This window comes from Malus domestica, chromosome 05, assembly GCF_042453785.1.
Source record: "Malus domestica chromosome 05, GDT2T_hap1".
NCBI lineage: Eukaryota > Viridiplantae > Streptophyta > Magnoliopsida > Rosales > Rosaceae > Malus > Malus domestica.
The window spans coordinates 32,614,315-32,637,714 of record NC_091665.1 but is presented as its reverse complement, the minus strand read 5'-3'; the positions used below and the strand labels follow the sequence as shown (position 1 = coordinate 32,637,714).

The following is a 23,400-nucleotide window of genomic DNA, read 5'->3' as shown; positions in this document are numbered from 1 at the left end:
TCCACGTTCTCTCTTTCTCATTTTAAATATAAAAAATAAAAAATTGTTCACACACCCACAAATGTGTAGGCATATGCTAGTTCTTAATAAAAAAATGAATGTATTGTATTGAAATTTCCAAATGACAAGAAAATTCAATTTATTTCAATTTGCTCCTCGAGATTGTAACAAGGCCGCGCATGCGGTTGCTCTTCTGTTGGTAGGGAGAATGCTAGTGTCCATGAAACCGATTTGAACTCGGTTGGTTAATCTTTTAGCCCCTGAGGCAGGTGTTGATATGCATCTTTGATCAACTATATATATTTATATAGAGGGAGAAAGTAAAAAGAGTGAAGCTTTCATAATACCTAAATTGTCCTTTTCCCGTTAAGAATTTCAAAAGTTCATTATTTTTCAACAGATATTTTAATAAAAAATAAAAAAATAAAAGTCAATTGTTACACGCGTATGAGTGTGGCGAGATGCTAGTTTCCAACAAAATCAACCAATCTGTTGAGGAAAAAATTCATTTAACGCGCTGAAAATATTAAGCAAGTTACATGTATGTGTGGATGGTGTGAGGGAACAACCATTTTATGCATTTCTTAATCCTTAACATGTATGTCATTAAGACATTAACAATTGCATTTCAAAGCATCTTGGTTTTCTGTAAAAAGACCATCTTGTTAGTTGTCTTGACTAATTTCTTGTGGTAGTCGCCACTCCTACCACTCCCGCCTTGATTTCCTCTACTTAATATCTCACCAAACGTATTAATTTGGCTATGATTATCAAAAGAATGAGTTTGTTGTGAATGTTATTATCGATATTAATAGCGTTTATTTCGCGTACTTAGTATGTTAGGAATGTTATTATCCTTCCTATTCAAGAGGAATCATAATCAATGATTCTATTTTTAACTAATTGGAAATATATGGAATGGAAAGTAATCAAGATTTAAATATATAACGGGTCTTGTCAAAGACGCTCCAAATGATTCATTCTATACTCTTCCAAATGTATTTTCACTTATATTTTTATATGTTTAGGGTACAGGATGATATTTTTTTTAGTGCCTTTGTCAACTCCCTATATAATACCATTATTGTTATAGAATTAGTGGATGAATAATAAATGCCCACTCAAAATTGTAAAAACTTAGTAATAGTGACTAATAATGTTTGATACTTTCAAAAATATCATCATTATATTTTGATGGTTGTAGTTACGAGAGTCGCTCTATAAATAGAGCACTCCGTCTGTTATCAAACATATTGCGAAAGAAAGCAAGAGAAATAATATCAGTATCCCTCCGTCTCTTTATCTGCCATCATTTTTGTGTTATAGCTACTAAAGTTATAGTGTGATATTTTGCACCTGCTTCGCTCCTGTCCTTAGAAAGGTTATCTCTCTAAATTTTGCCTATTTATAACACGTTATTAGTACGAATCTCTAACCTTAAATAGTTTCCATCTACCTTCACCGAAAGAAAGAAAAAAAGTTTCCTTTAAGGATTTTATTGTTCATCTTCTTCCTCTGCCTCAACTGCTGGACATACCCTCGCGAAGAACTGTTTGCACAATGTCTGCTTTTAGTTCTCAACCTAACAGTTACATATATCTTTGATTTCTTGTTTGGTGTAGCTATTGATTATTAACCCAGTGTTTATTTATATTTTACTGCAATCCAAGATAGTGCGGTACAATCGCCCATCTTGAACTGCAAATTTAATCTTATTGCAATCCAAGATGGTGCGCTATCATCGCATATCTTGGACTGCAGATCTAATTTTACTGCAAATTTTAGGTGGAGTGGTATAATCGCCTACCCTACTCTGCATGTTTAAATTTGCCTGCTGTTTAATTTCATTGCAATTTTAGGTGGTGCGGTATAATCATCCATTCTGCTCTGCGTATTTAAATTTTCCTACTGTTTAAGTGGTGTGGAATAATCGCCCATCTTATAATTGTTTCGATGAGGATGGTGCAATACAATCGTCTTTCTTATTAATCATGAAAATCTCGAGCCTAAAGTTTCGAGTGCTTATCATTTTTTGCCTGAAGATCAAAATGAAAAATTTGTAAGAACCATAAGTTATAACACTATATTCCTTCAGGAATACATATTATTGCAAGTTCTTACACATCTCATTTTTCTTTCAGAAAAGAAAGTGGCGAACTTGGCAAAACTTGATTTTACTGCCGTGGACATTACTAGGAAGAATTACCTTACCTGGATACTGGATACCAAGATTCATCTAGAAGTAGGGAATCTTGGAGATACCATTAGAGAAGAGAACAGCTCATCATCTCAGGATCGGGCGAAAGCCAGGATACTTATTCGTCGTCATCTTGATGAGGGACTAAAGAACGAATACTTAACGGTTGAAGATCTGTTAGCTCTCTAGAAGGCCTTGAGAAACAGATACAATCACCAGACAACGGTGATTCTTCCAAGAGCTCGCTATGAGTGGACTCACCTAAGGATCCAGGATTTCAAGTCAGTGGCTGAGTACAATTCTGCGTTGTTCAGAATTACCTCTAACGTGCTGGAAAAGACTTTCAGCACATTTCATGCCTCTAACGTGCTCCTGCAACAGTAGTATAGAGCGCGAGGTTTCACTGAATACAACCAGCCGATATCTGTGCTCTTAGTAGCTAAACAAAACAATGAGCTCCTGATGAAAAATCATCTTTCATCAGTCCTGACCTACTGGATCTGCACCATTCCCAGAAGTGAATGTTGCTTCCCTCGAAGTGAACACCACATCCTCTGGTGGCGATAATCATAAACGAGGACGTGACCACAAGAGAAGTCGGTGGAACAGGAAAGGCAAGAACCATAATGGTTAGTCTTATAACCAGGTTCCAAGGTAAAATTCAGGCCCGAGCTTTAAAAATGGAAATCGCCACAAAGGCAAAGCTCGTATGAACAATGCTCCTAGAAACTCTGATGGAGCCTGCCATAGGTGTAGTGGCGATAGGCACTGGGTGAGTACCTGTCGAACCATAAAACATATGGTGGATCTATATCAAGCTTCCCTCAAAGAGAAGAGTGTCGAGACTAATTTCCTCGACTAGGCTAGACCAATGGATATACCTGATCCAGTGTGCGACTTATCAGGACAGTTGAACACAACGCACCTATATGTCTCGGACTTCATTGTGGAAAGGAGGAATGAAGTGTATCGGTCTAACTGAATCATTTATGTTTGATGTACTATTATTATTCTAAACTTGTAGTTTAAAACTAGCATTTCAATTTTCTATTATAAATTGTTTGTTAACTGTGATTCCATTTACTCAGAAAGTATGGATAAAAACTATGGTTATTCTTAGAACATGAGAAATGGTGGAGATATTTGTCTTGTAGACAACACAACCACACATACAATACTTCGTGATCAAAATTATTTCTTAAGCTTGATGCTTACAAGAGTAAGGGTAACAACAATATTAGGCCAATCAAATATAATTGAAGACTCAAGGAAAGCTCAGATTATGTTACCAAATGGAACAATATTGTCCATATAGAATGCATTGTATGCTACTCGATCTACTCGAAATTTGTTGAGTTTCAAAGACATACGTTTAAATGGATACCACATTGAAATGAAAAATGCAAAAAATGTGGAGTATATATGCATTACCTCCAATGATACCCAGAAGCGTATATTGGAGAAGTTACGTGGTTTGTCGAGTGAATTGTATTATACATACATAAGGACAATTGAATCACATACTGTCATGAACCAGAAGTTTATTGATTCAAAAGTTCACATGTTTTGGCATGACCGTTTAGGTCATCCAGGATCCACCATGATGCGTAAGATCATTACCAACTCTAATGGACATCCATTATTGAGCAGAGACATTGCTATCTCAAATGATAACCCTTGCAAGGCTTGTTCTCAAGGGAAGTTTGCAAAGAATTCAAGAGGATATTTGTGGGCCTATTCAACCATCATGTGGACCATTTCGATATTTTATGGTTTTGGTTGATACATCTACCAGATGGCCACATGTTTGTCTCTTGTCTACTCGAAATGTAGCTTTTGCGAGACTTCTTGCTCAAATAATTAAGTTACGAGCACAGTTCCCAGATTACCCCATTAAGTCAATCCAACTTGATAACGCTGGTGAATTTACGTCTCAAACCTTTGATGATTACTGCATTACATTGGCATTGATGTTGAACACCCTGTTCCTCATGTCTATACTCAAAATGGTTTAGCAAAAGCATTGATCAAGCGACTTCAGTTAATAGCTCGCACTTTGCTCATGAAAACAAAATTGTCAATTTCTGTATGGGGACATGCCATCTTATATGCTGCATCATTAGTTCGATTGAGACCTATAGCCAACCACCAATACTCCTTAGTACAACTCATGTTTGGGCATCAGCCAAACATTTCACATTTACGAGTTTTTGGTTGTGCTGTTTATGTGTCCTATTGCACCGCCACAACGCACTAAAATAGGACCTCAGCGTAGACTGAGAATTTAAGTGGGTTTTGATTCACCATCTATCATTAGATATTTGAAATCCCTTACAGGTGATATGTTTACAGCTCGTTTTGCTGATTGTCATTTTGATAAGACAGTCTTCCTGTCATTAGAGGGAGAAAAGACCGTTCCAGAAGAACGGCAAGAGCTGACATGGGTTGTACCCACCTTGTCTCATTTTGATCCACGTAGCACTCGATGTGAAAATGAAGTGAAAAAGATCGTTCATCTTCAAAGTATTGCCAATCAAATGCTAGATGGATTTAATGATGCTATGAAAGTGACAAAATCACATATACCAACTGCAAATGCACCTGCAAGAATTGATGTCCCTGTTGGACAAAATAAAGTGGCAACGAATGATTCATCTAGTGCACGCCTGAAGCGTGGTAGACCCCTAGGTTCAAAAGATTCAGCCATTCGAAAGAGAAAGATAAGGGCACAACTGAATCCAAACGAAATCATTCAGGAAGAAAGAATGAATGATAAATCCATAATTCATGATTCTGGACTTCCAGAAAAAGAAAATGTCCTTGATGAGAAACATGTCCTTGAAGAGACAACAGTACATGAAAGCAAAGAAATCTCCATAAATTATGCATGTACAAATGAATTGTGGGATCAGAATGAAATAATCATCGATGATATGTTCGTATTCGCAGTAGCCACTAGAATCATATTAAGTGATGATATTGAGCTCCGCTCTGTTGATGAATGTAAACAGAGACAAGATTGGCCTAAATGGAAAGATGCAATCCATGCATAATTAAATTCCTTAGAAAGGCGAAATGTTTTTGGACCGGTAGTCCAAACTCTACCTAATGTAAATCTCGTGGGTTACAAATGGGTATTCATAAGAAAACGCAATGAGAAAAACGAGATTGCAAGATACAAAGCACGACTCGTTGCACAAGGTTTTCCACAAAGACCTGGAATTGATTATGAGAAGACATATTATCCTGTAATGGACGCAATTACGTTCCGTTACTTAATAAGTTTAGTGGTTTCAGAAAAGTTTGACATGCGACTTATGGATGTCATCACTGCGTATCTATATGGAGAATTAGATACTGACATATACATGAAGGTCCCAGAAGGACTTAAGTTGCCTGAAACAACTAACAAATCACGAGGTATGCTCTTGATCAAATTAAGGCGATCATTGTATGGTATGAAACAATCTGGATGCATGTGGTATAATCATCTCAGTGAATATTTGATCAAAGAAGGATATATCAACAATGTCATTTGCCCTTGTGTGTTCATTAAGAAATCCAATTCTGGATTTGTTATAGTGGCAGTATATGTTGATGATATGAACCTAGTTGGAACTCCTGAAGAGCTCAATAAAACTGTTGAATATCTGAAATGTGAATTTGAAATGAAAGACCTTGGGAAAACAAAATATTGTCTCGGCCTGCAGATCGAGCATTGTCATAATGAAATTTTGGTCCAACAATTAGCTTACATTGAAAAAATCCTGAAGCGATTTGGCATGGACAAGGCTTATCCACTTAGCACGCAAATGGTCGTTCGTTCTTTGGACATTAAGAAAGATCCATTCCGTCTAAAAGAAAATGATGAAATGGTCCTTGGTCCAGAAGTACCATATCTGAGTGCAATGGGTGCTTTATTGTATTTAGCACAATGTACTAGACCAAATATAGTTTTTTCAGTTAACTTGTTAGCAAGGTATAGCTCTGCTCCAACAATTCATCATTAGAAAGGAGTCAAAGATGTTTTGCGATACCTTCGTGGGACAACAGACATTGGTTTCTTCTACTAAGAGAAATCCACAAATGACCAGATCCTTACTGGATATGTAGATGCTTGTTTCCTCTCTAATCCGCATAAAGCCCGCTCACAAACTGGATATGTGTTCAAGAATGGAGATATAGCAATCTCATGGCGCTCAACAAAGCAAACATTAGTTGCTACATCTTCAAATCACTCAGAAATACTTGCTTTACATGAAGCAAGTCGTGAATGTTCTAGGTTAAGATCAATGATCCATCATATTTGGAATTTATGTGGTCTACCTTCGAAGACAGACAATCCAATTGTCATCCATGAAGATAATGCAGCATGTGTTGCCCAAATGAAGGAAAGATTCATTAAGGGCGATAAGACTAAACACATATCTCCAAAAAAATTCAGTGCACATGAGCTTCATAAGGCTAAAGTTATTAAAGTCAGACAAATCTGTTCCAATGAAAATTTGGCAGACCTGCTCACCAAGTCTCTACTAAAGTGCACATTTCAGAAGTTAGTGCAGAGTATCGGATTACGTCGACTTACCAATCAGCTAAATTTGAAGAATGCGGAATAGGGGGAGATAAATATCAGGGGGTGCATCCATGATACATGTTTGTTGTACTCTTTTTCCTTCAACTAGGATTTTTCCCACTGGGTTTTTCCTATCAATGTTTTAACGAGGCAACATAAGCATACTTAACACTATATCAACAATCTAGGTAAAGTTGTACTTTTTTTCCTTCGCTTTGGTTTTTTCCCACTGGGTTTTTCTTAGCAAGGTTTTAACGAGACAACTGATGTTGATATGTGGGCATCAAAGGGGGAGTGTTATAGAATTAGTGGATGAATAATGAATGCCCACTCAAAGTTGTAAAGACTTAGTAATAGTGAGTAATAGTGTTTGATACTTTCAAAAGTATCATCATTATATTTTGATGGTTGCAGTTACGAGAGTTGCTCTATAAATGGAGCACTCCGTCTGTTATCTAACATACTGCGAAAGAAAGCAAGAGAAATAATATCAGTATCCACCCCTCTCTTTATCTGCCATCTATTTTATGTTATAGCTACTAAAGTTATAGTGTGATATTTTGCACCTGCTTCGCTCCTGTCCTTAGAAAAGTTATCTCTCTAACTTTTGCCTATTTATAACACGTTATCATCACGACTCTCTAACCTTAAATAGTTTCTAGAAACAGCTTTTCTGCTCCAATAAAGAACAAATTTGGGCTAATTTTTTAAAGCACTATCCTAATTTAATTTCAATAATTTTTAAAATTATTTTAGCCATTAAATTTCAATTTGGGCTGTTAAATCTTTTTTTACACTATTGGATTTGATCATATTAGATATCAACCGTTAGATTCAATGAAACTATAAATATCAAACAAAAACATTAACTAAATTAAATGTGAACCGTTGGATAACCAACTGCCCGTTTGAATTTCAGCCGTTGATCATCTAAAAGAGTCGTTGGCTCACTTTTCTTGGCCGACATTTGTTGGACACACCCACGTGGGTGGGGCTACCCTTTGCAACAATGATAAATGTTGGAGCAATGCTGGAGTGCGTCCTTCATGTGGCGCGAGTGGTTTTGGGCGCCTGTTGTCCAAGTCCCTCTCTTCCACTCTCACATGTGGGCTTCACAAAACCTTGGCCTAAATATGGCTTTTTTATAGTTTTAAAACTTAACCCCATTTTAGAACAAGGGTTGGAATGAAATGAGGAATAGAAGGAAAAATTTAGAACTTACTCCAAGAGTTGGAGTTGGTCTAAATAAGGTGAAATTAGCTCTTGGCCTAGTAGTACTTCTCTTTTGGCCGAATAACACATATTTTCCATTACGATTTAAAAGTTAGCTATTTTCATAAAGTGGATATATCGTTTAACTTTTCCCACCTACATAGGGTCAAAGTTCAAACGCAATCAACATAATCTCAGTACAACTAAAGGTGTCCGTTCTACATGTAGGATCGACACACTAGACTTCGACAAATTCGCAGTTCCAATTTTTCCATTCACTTCTCACGAGAAATAAGCACTATATCAAAACCAATCACTGGAACACCTCAATCCTTAATGTAAATACGTCGTTAAATTAAAAACTGCTTAAGGCAAATAATTTATGAGAGGGAATGTGGGCGCACGCGCCGTTTAATGCGGGTAAAACTTGATTCCGACATATATTTCTCCCCTATCAAAAGTTTACTTGCACTCTTACACTTCCACCGGCAGCCACCAAGCCATGCAAATATCTCCACCACATTTTAAAGCTCCAAGTTTTCACCACTGTTTAACCTCCAAACCCACCTCCCCAATCCCCAATCCTCCAAATCCCATGAATTCTCCAAATTTCCCAATCCACCAACAAACCCAATTGATTGATTCACAAAAAGTTCAAAACTTTCCACTTTCCCACTTCCCCTTATTCCTTAATCTGCTTTCCCAATAAGCAGCTTTTCCCAATCGGAGATATGTTAGCTCTGGAAATGGCCCGGGATGAGCTGCTGGTCCCGGCGCCGGAGGACACTGCTCAGACGCAGGCTCAAGCCTCTGCCGCCAGCAAGAAAAAAACTGCAGCTTTGAGAAGCTGGATTTCGCTGGACCATGACGGGCAGGGAACGGTTTTGGATTTGGACAAGCACGCCATTATCCACCGAGTTCAGATTCACGCTCGAGATCTTCGGCTTCTCGATCCATTGTTATCGTATCCTTCTACAATCTTGGGCAGAGAGAAAGTGATTGTTCTTAATTTGGAGGTCGGTTGTGAGATTTCCATAAGTGCCTTTCGTTCTTATTCTGCTTCTGGCTTTTTTTCTTGTACTAAACACTGTGCTTTTATGGGATTTGGGTTCCAGCAGCACATCAAAGCAATAATCACAGCGGATGAGGTAATTAGATTAATGTGTATTTGTACTGTTTTATTTGCCTTTGCCTTTACACTTCTTATTGTTTGTTATAATATAAGTAGCACTAAACTAGCAACTAATCACAATTAGCATACACGTAGCTAAATAGCCTCGAGGCAGTGTGCTCCTCCTCTGCACCCAAGTTTAAATCCATATCACGTAGTTTAGTTTGAATTAGAGTAGAATAGCCGAGTATACTTGTGAGGAGAATAATGAGTGGATTTCAAATGCATTGAAGTAAAATATATTCTAGGCAAATGGTTAAGATTGTTATTGGTGTAGGTACTGCTTAGAGACCCGTTTGATGATACTGTACTTCCCATCGTTAAGGAGCTTCAAAGGCGTTTGCCTCTGTCAAGTACCAATTTCAATGGCCAAGGAGAAGAAGAAGACGCTTCTGGGGTACAAAAAGATGAAACTGATGAGGAAAATGGTGTGACCTCAAAACTTCTCCCTTATCGGTTTATGTCAATAGTGTTGCTCAGGAAGTTTGAGCTCAATTTTCCGTGTTCCTAGTTGCGTTAGTATGTTTCCAATTTGGTACCCAAGTTTTGTGCTTGTTGTTTATCTGTTCTTTGACTTAATTTCCTGGTTGTTTTGTTTATGTCATGATTTAGAATTCCCATTCGAATTCCGAGCTTTAGAAGTTGCACTAGAAGGTATCTGTAGTTTTCTTGATGCGCAGACTAGAGTTCTAGAGGCTGATGCTTATCCGGCTTTAGATGAGCTGACCTCCAAGGTAATGATTCTTAGAATTTCATTTATTTTCTAAATCCCTGATTGCATAACCAAAGTGTTTAAAGCCCCCTAATTACATTATTTCATAATCCATGATAGAAGGAAAACTTGTTTAGATTGTTCTTCTCTGTTGAAACAGCTGGAATTATTTGCAGATTAGCAGTCGTAATTTGGATCGTGTTCGGAAGTTGAAGAGTGCAATGACCAGGTTGACAAATCGGGTTCAAAAGGTATGACAGTTACCAATATTATGCTGAAAACGCCAGTCATATGCTAATACTTAACTGCATTCCTCTTATGCTCAGTCATGCAGGGGATTTGTTTCTTGATTTAGTTCTGCAATCAATTCCCTTAACAATGTTGTATTGTTTTTGTTGCCACGAAGGTAGAAGTTGCAAAAAATGGCAAATATATATTTTCTAATTTTCGCTTACAAGTATGAACTTATTTCCTTTATGGAATAATGCATTCTAGGTAAGAGATGAACTCGAACAACTTCTTGATGACGATGATGATATGGCAGACCTTTACTTGTCAAGAAAGATGGTGGGGACTTCACCTGTCAGCGACTCTGGCGCTCCAAATTGGTCTCTCGCCTCACCTACTATAACTATAGGCTCGAAGGTATCAAGAACAAGCAGGGCGAGTGCTGCAACAACAGTTGAAGAGGAGAATGATGTCGAGGAACTTGAGATGTTGCTCGAGGTTATAATTTATCACAGGTTTTGTACTCTTGTACAGCCAAACCATACCTGAAGTCTGAGTTGAATCCTGTTATCTTTTGCAGGCTTACTTTATGCAAATTGAAGGCACGTTGAATAAATTGACAGCGGTATGCATTATTACTACGTTTGCAGTATCCTAACTTTCTACTTATATGAGATAAAACTTACACGATTCATTCTTTTGTTACCAGCTGCGCGAATACATCGATGACACAGAGGATTACATTAATATCCAGGTAATGGTTGTTCACATGATATTGAAACCTTGATACACTGATTTCAGACTTCACCTGCGCAGTAGTTTCTTTAACAATATGCACAGATTTAACATGTCTGATCTAATACGTATTTCATTGCAGCTTGACAATCATCGGAATCAGCTAATTCAGGTAATGTCTTTGGGACTCAAAAAAGAAACTATGCCGACGTTTTAAGTATATATCCTTTTTTATGGTTAACATGAGTTTCCTGTGACAGCTAGAGCTGTTCCTAAGTTCTGGAACTGTTTGTTTGTCTATGTGTTCTTTGGTGGCTGCAATATTTGGCATGAACATCCCGTATACATGGGCAAAAGATCATGGATACGTATTCAAATGGGTACGTATACCGCCACAGTCCACGTAATTTCCTTCACTTCTTTGGAGATAAATTTTCATTTGAAACTCCATTTCCATAACATAACTTAGGTGATCATCGTCACGGGGATAGTTTGCGGCTCCGTTTTCTTGTTGATAATCTCGTACGCTCGGCACAAAGGTCTTGTTGGATCTTGATACTCATACCATTTGATCTGTTGGGAAAGATGTATACATAGTAGAGCTTTGCAACTATCATCATCATGTATTGTTATGTACAAATATAGGCAGCATTGGCTCAAGGGGTTACTTGTAGTTAGCAATTGACCGAATAAAGTTTAATGTTGCGATTACGTTGGCATCAACGTGTAGGAGATTGTAAAAAGCTTGTAGCTCAATTGGTTACGGGCATTGTTTACTCTTCCACTCCGAGTCACGTGTTCAATTCTGTCTCATCCAATATCGCTTGTAGATAAATATGCATGAGATTTTGTTCTGGAAGTCAAGTCATGGTCTTTAATTACATGCTAATCAATCTTATTACATGTTAATTCTTAATTCACAAATCTGGTTCCTCACAATTGTCCTGTTACTTAACTGCTATGACCCACTTCTAGGAGGAGGAGGAGCATGCCGCACGTGACTAACATGTTTTACATGTTCTTCAACTATTGTTGTGCTGGCTGTCTAGGTGGCATTTCGTTCACATTTGTGAATTATTGCATATCGTCTTTATACAAAGGAATCTTCATTTTTTTGGAAAAATTAGGGATTAGGAGTGGGGCTTATTCCACCTCGAATTTTAACGATTCGAATCCTCTATTTTGTTAGTCTCAATTCATAGATAATCTTTGGAAAAATTCAATTCAATCCGAAACCATTTGTCTATTTAATTATCAAGATCAAATTTCGTTGTTTCTTATATAACAAATTATTCGTTCATTTTTTTAACTCAATTAAATGTTTTAAATATTTCTGATTTAGCTAATATTTTGCAATGATGATCTATGAGGTACAACTTGAAAAATAGACGATTCAGATCGTTAAAATTCAATGTGGTGTAGACCCCACAACTAATTTTTATTTTTATAAAAAAAAATAGGGATCCCATTTCTTAAAAGCTTTCTATATATATATATATATATATATATATATATATATAACGCTTTTTTTTTTTTTATAATTAAGATCATGCTGAATGTGGAAACATTTTTTAGAAGGGGACAATCACTTGCAACTCATCGAATTGTGTACTTAAAATTTGGTTTACGCATGATCTCATGTTTTCATCCCTAAACTCATCTCTCCATGATATTAATAAACTGAAATTTCTTTTTGAGACCCATGAAGTGGATAATTTCTTCAGAAACGCACACATGGTAGATCGTCTTAAACTGGTTTAGGCATGATCTTATGTTCCATGTCAACTGTCCGATCAGAACAGAAACACACAAATGATAAATCGTCTTAAATTATAGTCTCCCGTGGCTCCAATATGACAACTCGTCCGTCTTTTCTAGTCTACAACAGCCATGCCGAATAATTTTCCGGTGAAGCGAGTTTCATGGCAACCTCTGAAAACCCAAGGCTGCCCTACGACGGCCAGCGAGTATAATTTTAAGTAATAGTTACAAGGGGTTGTGTTAGTATGACATTGACGTTGAAATGGTCTCGATATTTTTAAAATTAGGTAATTTACATTTTGCATCTCAAGTTTCTATTCAATTACAACTTCGACAACATTTTTAGAATATTTCAATCTTATACGTTTACTTATTATTTCATTTCAATGTCATACATTTATCTAGAATTCCGATAGTTTCTTCGTCTATGTGAACGACGCGGGGCCGTGCTGGGGAAAGTGGTGGCTGAGCCCTGCGGGTAAAGTATGGTTTTTATAATTTAATTTACACAATCGACGTCGGCGAAGGACTTGTCGAAGGGTTGCTGGAGAAGAAGGAGAGGGTGAGCCCATTTTATAATTACAAATGATTTATTTGTTTTTATTTACGTGGCGCATGTTTTGTCGGGCCTGCAGCGTTTCATACAGGCATATAACGAAAAAACCAACAGAAATTACGAGAGATGTATGGCATTAAAATCAAATAATAACTAATATGAAATTGAAATATTTTTAAAATGTATATATCATTATATGAGGTTATAAGTTGTAACTGGACAAAAATTGAGGGTGTAAAATATAATTAAAAAAAATTGGCATTCAAAAAGCTCTGAGTAAATACGAGAAAAATTCCCCGCTCCACCTTATTAAAAGCAAAGAGGTCAAACGCTGGTGGTTGTTTCTTGTTGCTACCGAATACAATGAAAAGACCAATGATAGAACAATTCATACAGTGATATTTCGTGCTAGGTACACAAGGGAGGTATAAACCTAATTTTTTTTAGAGAATTTTAACAAAATATTTTTTATACTGTTTATTTTTAACGAAAATGATATTTTTACTCTAAAAAGTCAGTTCTGATATATTTACTTACAAAACTTTTTGGTCATTTTAATTAAAACTCAAAGTTTTCAAGTTTTTTATTTTTTATCGTGGTAACTCTGTATAATTGTATAGGCTTCCCAAAGATTCCACCTGGCCTACGGATTCACATATTGGGTTGCTCTTCATGAATGAGGATCCTTGCCGGATTTTCTTTGTGAGGATTTCGGGGTTCCTTTGATCACATAGGTTCATCGTACATCGTGCGATCAATTTTCGTCAGGTACATTTTATATTTAATTTTAAATAAAAAAATTTACAATGATTTATGACCGCACAATGTACGATGAACGGATGTGATTGGAGAATCCGGGGAATCCTTTAATATGTCCGTTCATCGTACATCATACGATCAGAAATCATTTAAAAAATTTTATTTAAAATTAGAATACAAGTACTACCTGACGAAAATCGACCGCACATTTTACGATGATCGGACATGATTGAAGAATTCATTGTATCCTCACAAAAAGAATCCGAAAATGATCCTCACGAAGAGCATCCGGAAAGAATTATCATTCCCTCTTCATACCTTTGCACATTAATTTCACTGCGCGGTAAAACACAAAAGTGAAAAAGTGAACAATGGCGATTGGAAAGTGGAAACATGGCATGGGTTTCAAGTAGCTTTGACTCAGTCCATTCCGTACGTGAAATCTATTTTTAGCAAATTAAAAATAAAAATACCAAAAAAGTTAAATGCGACCGCCCGCTATCATGTACATGTGGACACAAAACAAGACTCACACTTCCGCAAGACTCGCCGTCGGGTGCACGATAACCCAGTGCGCACTTTAATATCAGCACGCACCCTCGGCGCACGTTAGTCACACCCCCCCATCTTCAACTGAACCTGGTCTTTAAATTTCAATTTAATATTGCTTTTCGAATAAGAAAATGAAATAAAATTAGTCAAAAAAAAAAAAAAAAAAAGGAAAAAACTTCATGCTCTTTTATGACGAAGAGCGAGCCTCTCGATTCAGATCAATAATCCTTGACCCTCTGGTCGAATCCATCAAAACCAACGTCGAGTACTCGGAAATCGATCGAACCCATCTCGCAAATCTCACTTTCCCACCAACCAAACGGCTCAAATCTCCCTAGCAGCTTCAACAGGGGTAATGATAATCTATTTCTTGCTTTCTTCTCCCTTAGATTTTGCTGGGTTTTCCTCATCTTTTTCGCCTGCTTTGTTGTCCCGTTGGTGTTCTGATTTTTGTGGTTTTTGGGTCTAATGCAGGTGGATTTGCAGAAATGGACGTAAATTTTGTGCGTGCCGCAACATGCAGTGTGTGAATACGTGGGGGAGTTCGGAATTTTGGAATTTATAGAGTGGGAGGAGTTGGAGGCTTGGTGGGGTCGGAGATGGCGAATCCGGTGGTGAGAGTGAGGAGGGAGACGATTGCGGCATGCATGACTTGTCCTCTTTGCGATAAGCTCTTCAGAGACGCCACCACCATATCTGAATGTCTTCACACGTGTGAGTCCTCCTCATTCCCTCGTGCCAAAGACTATTTGTTTTTCCTGTTTCTGCCGATTGCGTTTCTGATTCTGGAAATTTGGAGTGTGAAGCTGTGATTTTTATGGTGTTTTGGTGTTTTTGGTGATCTGGGTTATTGGTATTTTGCATTTTTGTTAACTGGGTTTGGCTTGGTATTGAGTCGTTTGCTGGTTTTGGGATGTGGGTTTTTGGAATTCCATGTTTTCCAAGACGGTTTCCTTCCTCGTTCTCTCTTTCTGTTTACGTTTTTGGACTCGAAGATCTGAGGGGAGCTTTGCCTGTTGGATTTGCCAACCATTTGATGAACAACCAGAATCTTATTTCATTGACAATTTGACATGCTTGTTGATGACTTCGAATGCTTGACTAAAAGGGATATAATTCCGACGTCTCTCGGAAGGCCTCTGCTTGCAGTGGCCTAAGTTGCATAACCGCATTGCATTCGTACATGTTCATTGGATGGAATCCTGAGAGTGTGTAACAAATGGATAGAGTTAAAGTCATGTGTTCTTGAAGGTAGAATTACAAACATGCAATTATGTTCAAAATCCGTACCAGTGCGCAACTTACAGACTGGCTTCTTTTACTTTAGCTCGTTAGCTGTCTTTTCTTTCCGTTGATTAAGAATTTAGTTTACTTCATGCTGGGTTTTCTGTTGCTTATCAAATTAATTTCGCGTGAAGTTTTTCTCGGACCGATCCTCCACCCTCCTTTTCTTTTTATCGTAAGTTTCTTCTGTGTACAGTGTAGAGAATAGTTATGATTGGTTTTTTTGTTTGTGCTTCTCCAGTTTGCAGGAAGTGCATATATAATAAGATTTCAGACGAGGAACTAGAAGTCTGTCCAATATGCAACATAGACCTGGGTTGTGTTCCACTGGAGAAATTAAGGTTCCTATTTTGTTAACTTATCATCGGATTATGCAAAATAAGTACTTAAATGGATTATAATATGCAATTTTTGGAGTGGTTGGTTTTCGTTCATCTTTTTCAAGCAGAATCATTCATTTTTCACTTTTAATCACAATGCCATGGTTTATGCCATCAACATACAGCCTCCCCATATTAATTTATTGGCAAAGAACTGTTCTTTGATAAGTGAGTTTATTGTGGGATGATGACAAAATAGGAGGATGGTACTACACCTGATATGGATATGCCTCGTAATTCTTTATGATCTTCTCTCCATGTGCATGCAGTCGCATTTGCAACCATTCAACGTTCTTGATTTAGATGCAGATGATTTGTAATTCTCCAGTCCTTGTGCCCTTGTCATGCAACTGTAAATTGTACTTATTGGGCAAGCATGCACATCCATTATTCATGATTTTTGCTGATTTAATCATATGATATATTGATGGTTTTAGTTACCTTGGTTATCAGGCCAGATCACAGCTGGCAAGATGTAAGGGCTAAGATTTTCCCTTTTAAAAGAAGAAAGGTAAGTGCACCTGAAGTTATGCCTTCAGTTACATTACCAGCTAGAAGAAAGGAGAGATCTCTCTCGTCGTTGGTGGTCAGCACTCCCAGAGTATCAGCCCAGGCTACCATGACGGGAAGGAGAACTAAAGCTGTTGCAAGAAAGGCTTCTGCTTTACAAGCATCCAGTTTTTTGGTTGAGAGGCCTATTAAGAAAGAGGAAAGTTCAGCAGAAGATCACCTAGAGAGCAACAGCTCACCTGAAGCCTCAAATAAGTCCGGTCAAAATAACAAGCCGGTAAGTGACGGCAACATTCTGTCTTATCTAGCTTTCCTTATATGCATTTGTTAAACTGCTGATGAGGTTTTATTTCCACAAACTTAAATGAAAGTTTTGCATTTGGATAAATATACCAATGCATTTATTGGTCTCAAATTTGGCTGGCACAGAGTTCTTTTTCTGCTGAGCCTAGCCAGCCTGTATCCAATAAAGAAACTGAGGATGGCGGTGAACCATGGGAAGGGAAATTGGATCTTTGGAAACCATTAAATTGTTTGGTCGAAGTTGCGAATAGGACCAAGTCGCTCAAATCCAACTCCCAAGGGTCTGAAAATAAAGTAGAACCAGTGCATGTAAGTGAACCTCAGGTTCGCAAGTCCAAAAATAAGGAAAACAAAGAGAAATCAAAAGTTGAGGAGGAAAAGAATAGTACTTATCCTACCTCTCCAGACACAGTAAAACCTAAAAAGCTGCGTAGGGTTCGACGAAAGAGGGAATCATTTGCAGAATCAAGCATTTCACCCCAAGCTGTTTTGGATGCAACTTTTGGCAAACATGAACGAAGAGCCGGTCCAATTTGGTTCTCACTCGTAGCTTCTGAAGACCAGTGAGAAACAACTTTAGCTTTGAAAGATTATTTGGATTATTTAAAGAATTTTTTGGACAAGTTGCTCTTCCTTTCTTTGTGTATTGATTTGTTGAATTAATGGTTTCAGGGAAGGAGATGAACCCTTGCCTCAAATTCCGACAAGTTACTTAAGGATAAAGTGAGTTCTTTACGGCTCTAATGCATGTTTGAGTGCACCACTCATCATTGCATGATGAAGTGTTCAATTTTGCAGTGCTATTTATAAGTTTTATGGACAAGCTAACGTATGCTGCTTCATTCTTAATCGTTAATGAACTCCATTGTTTGATCTTAACATTCCGGAAAAAACTGTATATGTTCAAAATTCATCACTGTTGGTACTTGTAACTTTTGTCTACTCAAGATTTTGAAGATACGAGAATGATTTTGTTATGGGAAGAGTTCTCTAATGATTGTCTCATTAGTCTCATATTTGGTTCTTTTGTCACAGGGATGGGAACGTGCCTGTCTCGTTCATCCAGAAATACCTAATGAGGAAACTAGACCTCACTAGCGAAGCTGAGGTAAGCCAATCCATTTTTGGTTTAATTTGAAAAGACTACTGGAAAATCATTCCAAGTACCCAAATTGTCTGTTTTTCTTCGGAATATAGTTAAATTTTTACTATATGTTGCTTGCTTCCTTCGGTAACGATTCATTAACATTTCTTTCAGGTTGAGATTAAATGTATGGGGCAACCAGTGGTTCCCACGTTAGAAATGTATAACTTAGTTGATCTGTGGCTACAAATGGCATCCCCTCCAGAACGAATTACAGCATCTGTCGGGTCCTCTGCGAAAGATTTTGTGATGGTGCTGGCTTATTCCCGAAAGGTCTCAAACTCCTAACAGTTCTGTCATGTCTTTTCCATAGAATTTGTGAGATGATAGAGATGCAGTTTCTGATCCCGGCATGTGTTGTATGAGTATGTGTTGCAAACTTTGCAGTCAGAGTGTTGTTAACTGCTGCTGCCCACGGCAGTGTCAGAGGGGGCGAATGAACTACTGAAGAAAAACTCGCTCATCTTCCCTCGGTACTCAAGTGTGGCATGTTGTTCTTGGCGAATGGTCATTGCAATGTCTGTATTATACCTGATCAAATTTTCTTCTTGTTGAAATTATCGATTCGCATCATGTAATGCACTAGTTCTATGAACCTGACTGATACACAGTTTCTGGCCGCACTTTACTTGTCTGTAACAAAATGCCAAGTACCAATATACAAAATATTTTTCCTCTTGTGCATGTAGTCCATTCTTTTTTCTCGTATTATCGATGGGGACTATGGAGATTCAAACTCAGTATTTCTTCTATATTTGAAATAAAAGTACCACTAGACCAATAACTACTTTGTCCACCGCTATATTATCACTATTTTCCCAATGCAATGACTTGGCCTCGCCTGGTGATTAGACTAATAGCTTTCGTATCTCTACTCACATTACAATACGTGAATTAGTTATTCGTATTATATCCTCAAGCATTTACACGTGATTTTGGAACTGTGCTGTCCACTTCTCCATCACCTTTCAACGATTTTGGGGACCAGATTTTTCGATTAAAACTTTAAAAGAGATTTTTATCGGAGGCATGAGCGTGTAAACTAATGATTCAAGTGGGAACTAGAAACAGTATCACGTGCGCACGTGACTTTACAGATTAGCTCTCAGCACATAACAGTTCCTCCAGCATCTGGTTTATACGCCAGTGGCCTTTTACCACAGTCGTTGAGAGAAATGTTGCCCTTCTACTACGGCGTGGTTTCGAACCCAATTGATTTTCTAATCTAACAAATTTATCGTTTGACAAAAAAATTATAAAAAAAAGGCACCTGGTTTATACTATTTATATGCTTCCCCATGCTGTAAAGGCTGCAACCTTTTTCTGCCTTTGAGTTGAGCCTCCTCCTGAGCTCCGAGACTCAAAACAAAGCACCTGGTTTATACCATTCATATGCTTCCCCATGCTGTAAAGGCTGCAAGCCTTTGAGTTGAGCCTCCTCCTGAGCCCTCCTGAGCCCCAAGACTCAAAACAAACACAATTCTAATCGCGTTTCAAATGGTTTGCTATCCACCAGAATTCCACTTTTGAGAGAACCTCCCTAACATTTCTCATAGAATTATATTATGTAGAAGGAAGACTCCGTGTATAAGCTTAAAAACAGAAAAACTTGAGTGTAACCGAGATTTATCTCCATCTCTCTATCTCACCCATCACCAGTTATATGCAATAATCTCTCTTGTAAAACGCGTACAAGAATCAATAATCTTAAGGATTAAAAAATAAATAAAGTCGAAATACACTTTAAAGTTTAAGCAGAAATACCATTATCATATAATAAAACAGCATTAGCATATAACACTGTAGTAAACAGGCTTCCAATACATAATTAATGAATGCCAAGTTGCTTAATCTTACCCTACAAAAATATTCCTGAATAATGTGGAACAAAAGTAAGCTAATACATTATTGAATCTATACTCCTCTCCCAAATGGAAAACCAGCTACCCTTCAAACATCTTCACAAAATAATTGTGTTAAAAGCCATACACTTTGCACACATCTTCTTGCCTTCCCTTTTCGAATAACCAATTCGATAACTTTTATCGTCACGTGGCCCAAATTAAAGCATTGCATCTCTACTGTATCATCACAAATCAACGGAGTTGTGAAGGATGGTATGCCGGGCCATACCAGAAGCACATGCTTAGCTCCCTCTCCGGCCTTCAACTTCGACGATGCGGGTCCTATAGAAGTCTGAAGTATCTATTATATATGAAGTAGTGACATATGTGGGGTATACATGGCCATTAAACTGATGAGTGAGAACAATTATATATGAAGTATCTATTAGCTTTTAAAACTTCAGATTGTACAAAGTTATATTGTGATGAAAGAAAGTATTGAGAAATCGACAGTCGAATGCGCAAATGGAAAGCAACACATCCCAATCGAAGAAACTTACCAGAAACACAGAATAACGAACTTCAAGAAAACAAAATCAAAGTTGAAAGTAATATGCTGCAGAGGAACACTATTTGGCATTTTACATGTAACGAGTCGCCAAGAGATGGTTGACGAAGGCAAATATCGAGCTTTCAACACTCAAATGCAAATGGCGGCAACACATACAAATGCAAGAAAGTTACGAAATCAAAACTAAAAGTAATATGCCACAAAGAACACTGCTTGGCACATACATTTGCAAACGCAACTCATTAAAATCCGTCACATAATATGCACATAAACTGTAAGCAAACTTCGATTATAAACTCGATTAGATTAATGGCCTTACTCCAATAACTCAACAAGATTACAATGTTTCCCTTCTTTCAACAACCACACTTGAAATCAACACTATATATTGGCAGCAACCAGAGCAATCTGATACATGCTTAAGTGAAGTATAAAAGAAGGGGTGTGATATCCACACAATCCTTTTTACTTCTCCCACACTTTTTTGGTTTTTGGTCATCGGATCGGATGAATTGAAGAAAATCAACGGACATAAATTAATAAGAAGTGTGGGAGAAGTAAAAAGGGACACCCGTAACCTCTATCGAAAAAGCAGCTGAATTCAAAAGCTAAAAAAGCAAAGAATTTAGCTCAAGATTGAATGAAATGTTACCTAAAAGCAGATCTAAAGTGAGCTTACAATGCCAAAAAGAGAGAAACTTTCTTCTACCCAGCAAGGATCCAATGGCACCCAGTATTTTGCAATCAGCTAAACGCGGGTGTACCGTGTTCGCCTGGGACTGCCCACCACAACCGAAAGCAACCCACCTTCGGCAGCTTCCTGCTCGTCGGCATACAAATCATCCGTCCCCCTAAACGCCGCGTGCAACCCAACAATCGCGAGCCCAATCAGAACCGATACCAGCACGTTCAGCCACACGTGCGTTAAGACCAGAGCCACGATGGTGATGACGGCGAGAATCCCCAAAACGACGCGGTCGTCGACGATTCGGTGGAAAATTACGAGCGGTTCGTCGCGGAAGAAGTAGAGGAAGAACCAGGCGACGAAGACGAGGAGGAAGACGATGAGGGAGAAGGGGTGCCAGAGGAGGCTGAGGAAGAGGACGAAGAGGACAAGCATAGTGTAGTTCACGCGGAAGTGGCCGAGGTTGCGCTTGATTCGGACGGTGGCTTCGCCGAAGGTGTAGGGGCGCGTGAAGCTAGAGAAGGGCTGAACGAGCTCGAGCCATGGGCGGCGCGTGGCGAAGAAGGACTGGGTCGTGGCCCTGGCGCGTGAGTATGGTTCGGGCGTGGCGGTGGTGAAGGAGGCGGATGGGAGTGTGCCGTAGCGGGGTGGCGAATCTAAAGACATTGGAGCTGGACGAATAGAGGTTTACAGAGGTTCAAGATGGAAGCAGAGCTGAATTTAAACCCTAGGAGAGAGAAAATGGTGATCAGAACAGAGGAGGGAGAGAGAGAGAGAGAGAGAGAGGTAGGTCTCTGTAATTCTTGGCGTGAGACTGTTGTGGTGGCCTGATATTTTGTGCTTTTGGGGAAGGTGAGACTGGAAGGGCAAGAGATGCGTGATTTGATGGAAGGTTATATTTGAAGGAAAAAAGATTAGATATTCTGGAGGAATGAGGATTCTCTCCTAAGAATCTTTAAATTGTGTCCGTTCATTGTATATCGTGTGATAAGTTTTCTTCGCATACTATTTATATTTATTTTAAATAAAAATATTTAAAATGATTTCTGATTGCATGATGTACAATAAACAAACACGATTTTAGAATTTCAAGATCCTCACAAAGAGAATAGGATCTCATTCATTCTTGAGAGCTATATTTTCAACGAAAAGTTAATAGAAAAATATTTTTTACATTACGTCTATAAAAAATTTATATTAATATTTAACTAACACTTTTATACTTGTTTTTCATACTCACAATAATTTTAAAAATACAATTTGTCAAAAGTCCAACTATTTTATTTCACACCATAAGTTATAAATAGGAAGCAGATTGTCTGCCCTCCTATTTGGGTGTCATTCTCATCCTCTCCTATTTGTGTGGTCATGATTAAGTCACGTCAACATTTTATATTCTTATTATTTTTTATCTTATTATCTCTATAAAAATGTTAATATAAAATGTTGAAGTGGCTTAACCATGACCGCACAAAATAAGAGAAGATGAGAAAGGCACCCAAACAGGAGAGCAGATAATCTGCCTCCTTATAAATAAGGACAAGGATTGTCTGCCCTCCCACTTTCTGTGCCCTTCCATGCCCTCCTGTTTTGTGTGGTCACGGTTAAGCCACGTCAACATTTTATATTATTTTTTTATAGAGATAATAAGACAAAAATGAATAGTAATATAAAATGTTAACATGGCTTAACTGTGATCAAACAAAATAAAAGAGTATGAAAAAGCACGAGAAGTAAGATGACAGACAATCCTTGTCCAGTAAATAAGCACAACGATTCCAAACTGACCCCAAGTGGAGGTGGTGGAGCCTTGGGCTTTTATAAAAAGGCAAAGTGACTTCCATTTTTGGGCAATGGTCAAACGTTTACAAGCTACTTGGAACTAGGCAAAAAAATGTGAGCGATCACAATAGGACTGGATGGATTTGAGTACTTATTTAGCATGACGGAGAATCGTGGTAGTTAAATTATTGTGTAGAATTTGGACACAATGGGCTCATTATAATAAATTAGTATTGAATTTATCTAATTTAAAATTTTCACTTACTTTGACCAATGTTAAATACTTTTCATTTATGTCAAATATTTTCCGTTTAAAAATATTATGAAGATTTTTAAAAGGGTCAGTGGACTTATTTTCAATCCATTCATGAAAATCGTCAAACGGTGACTATAGTTAAAGATTTTGTTCAAAAATACTTTCTTATTTGTTGCTTAGATGAC

The 23,400-nt window shown here is 37.8% G+C and overlaps 3 protein-coding genes across 7 annotated transcripts; 2 read left to right on the top strand and 1 right to left on the bottom strand.

Moving 5' to 3' along the window:
- Window positions 1–8,450: 8,450 nt before the first annotated feature.
- On the top strand, window positions 8,451–11,687 carry LOC103435690 (magnesium transporter MRS2-I-like). 2 transcript variants are annotated; one of them, XM_008374093.4, is made up of 11 exons: window positions 8,451–8,998; window positions 9,101–9,130; window positions 9,431–9,581; window positions 9,766–9,887; window positions 10,042–10,116; window positions 10,361–10,591; window positions 10,674–10,718; window positions 10,803–10,847; window positions 10,971–11,000; window positions 11,089–11,208; window positions 11,298–11,687. In XM_008374093.4, the coding sequence occupies exons 1-11, from the start codon at window positions 8,714–8,716 to the stop codon at window positions 11,382–11,384; spliced, it is 1,221 nt and encodes a 406-aa protein (XP_008372315.2). In that variant the 5' UTR covers window positions 8,451–8,713; the 3' UTR covers window positions 11,385–11,687. The 2 variants fall into 2 exon arrangements, with proteins under 2 accessions (XP_008372315.2, XP_028958515.1); XM_029102682.2 differs by having other exon boundaries at window positions 8,456–8,998; window positions 9,098–9,130.
- Window positions 11,688–14,577: 2,890 nt separating this feature from the next.
- Window positions 14,578–18,755, top strand: LOC103435692 (E3 ubiquitin protein ligase DRIP2-like). Its single transcript, XM_008374099.4, has 8 exons — window positions 14,578–14,808; window positions 14,931–15,170; window positions 15,982–16,081; window positions 16,574–16,907; window positions 17,060–17,496; window positions 17,606–17,656; window positions 17,969–18,041; window positions 18,192–18,755. The coding sequence occupies exons 2-8, from the start codon at window positions 15,056–15,058 to the stop codon at window positions 18,363–18,365; spliced, it is 1,284 nt and encodes a 427-aa protein (XP_008372321.2). The 5' UTR covers window positions 14,578–14,808; window positions 14,931–15,055; the 3' UTR covers window positions 18,366–18,755.
- A 1,071-nt stretch (window positions 18,756–19,826) lies between these two features.
- LOC103435691 (PRA1 family protein F2-like) lies at window positions 19,827–22,123 on the bottom strand. Of its 4 annotated transcripts, none has more exons than XM_008374096.4 (2): window positions 21,145–22,123; window positions 19,827–20,263 (listed from the first exon to the last, which is right to left on the bottom strand). In XM_008374096.4, the coding sequence occupies exon 1, from the start codon at window positions 21,841–21,843 to the stop codon at window positions 21,241–21,243; it is 603 nt and encodes a 200-aa protein (XP_008372318.2). In that variant the 5' UTR covers window positions 21,844–22,123; the 3' UTR covers window positions 19,827–20,263; window positions 21,145–21,240. The 4 variants fall into 4 exon arrangements, with proteins under 4 accessions (XP_008372318.2, XP_008372317.2, XP_008372319.2 ...); XM_008374095.4 differs by having other exon boundaries at window positions 19,827–20,273; window positions 21,145–22,072; XM_008374097.4 differs by having other exon boundaries at window positions 19,827–20,273; window positions 21,172–22,072.
- Window positions 22,124–23,400: the final 1,277 nt, after the last annotated feature.

Bases quoted from the DNA above. Each gene is read 5' to 3' on its own strand.
- LOC103435690 (XM_029102682.2), top strand. From the start codon at position 8,714: ATGTTAGCTCTGGAAATGGCCCGGGATGAGCTGCTGGTCCCGGCGCCG. The intron at 8,999-9,097 runs GTCGGTTGTGAG...TTTGGGTTCCAG, and splicing joins TGATTGTTCTTAATTTGGAG to CAGCACATCAAAGCAATAAT. The intron at 11,209-11,297 runs GTACGTATACCG...AACATAACTTAG, and splicing joins ATGGATACGTATTCAAATGG to GTGATCATCGTCACGGGGAT.
- LOC103435692 (XM_008374099.4), top strand. From the start codon at position 15,056: ATGGCGAATCCGGTGGTGAGAGTGAGGAGGGAGACGATTGCGGCATGC. The intron at 15,171-15,981 runs GTGAGTCCTCCT...GTGCTTCTCCAG, and splicing joins ATCTGAATGTCTTCACACGT to TTTGCAGGAAGTGCATATAT. The intron at 17,497-17,605 runs GTGAGAAACAAC...TAATGGTTTCAG, and splicing joins CTCGTAGCTTCTGAAGACCA to GGAAGGAGATGAACCCTTGC.
- LOC103435691 (XM_008374096.4), bottom strand. From the start codon at position 21,843: ATGTCTTTAGATTCGCCACCCCGCTACGGCACACTCCCATCCGCCTCC.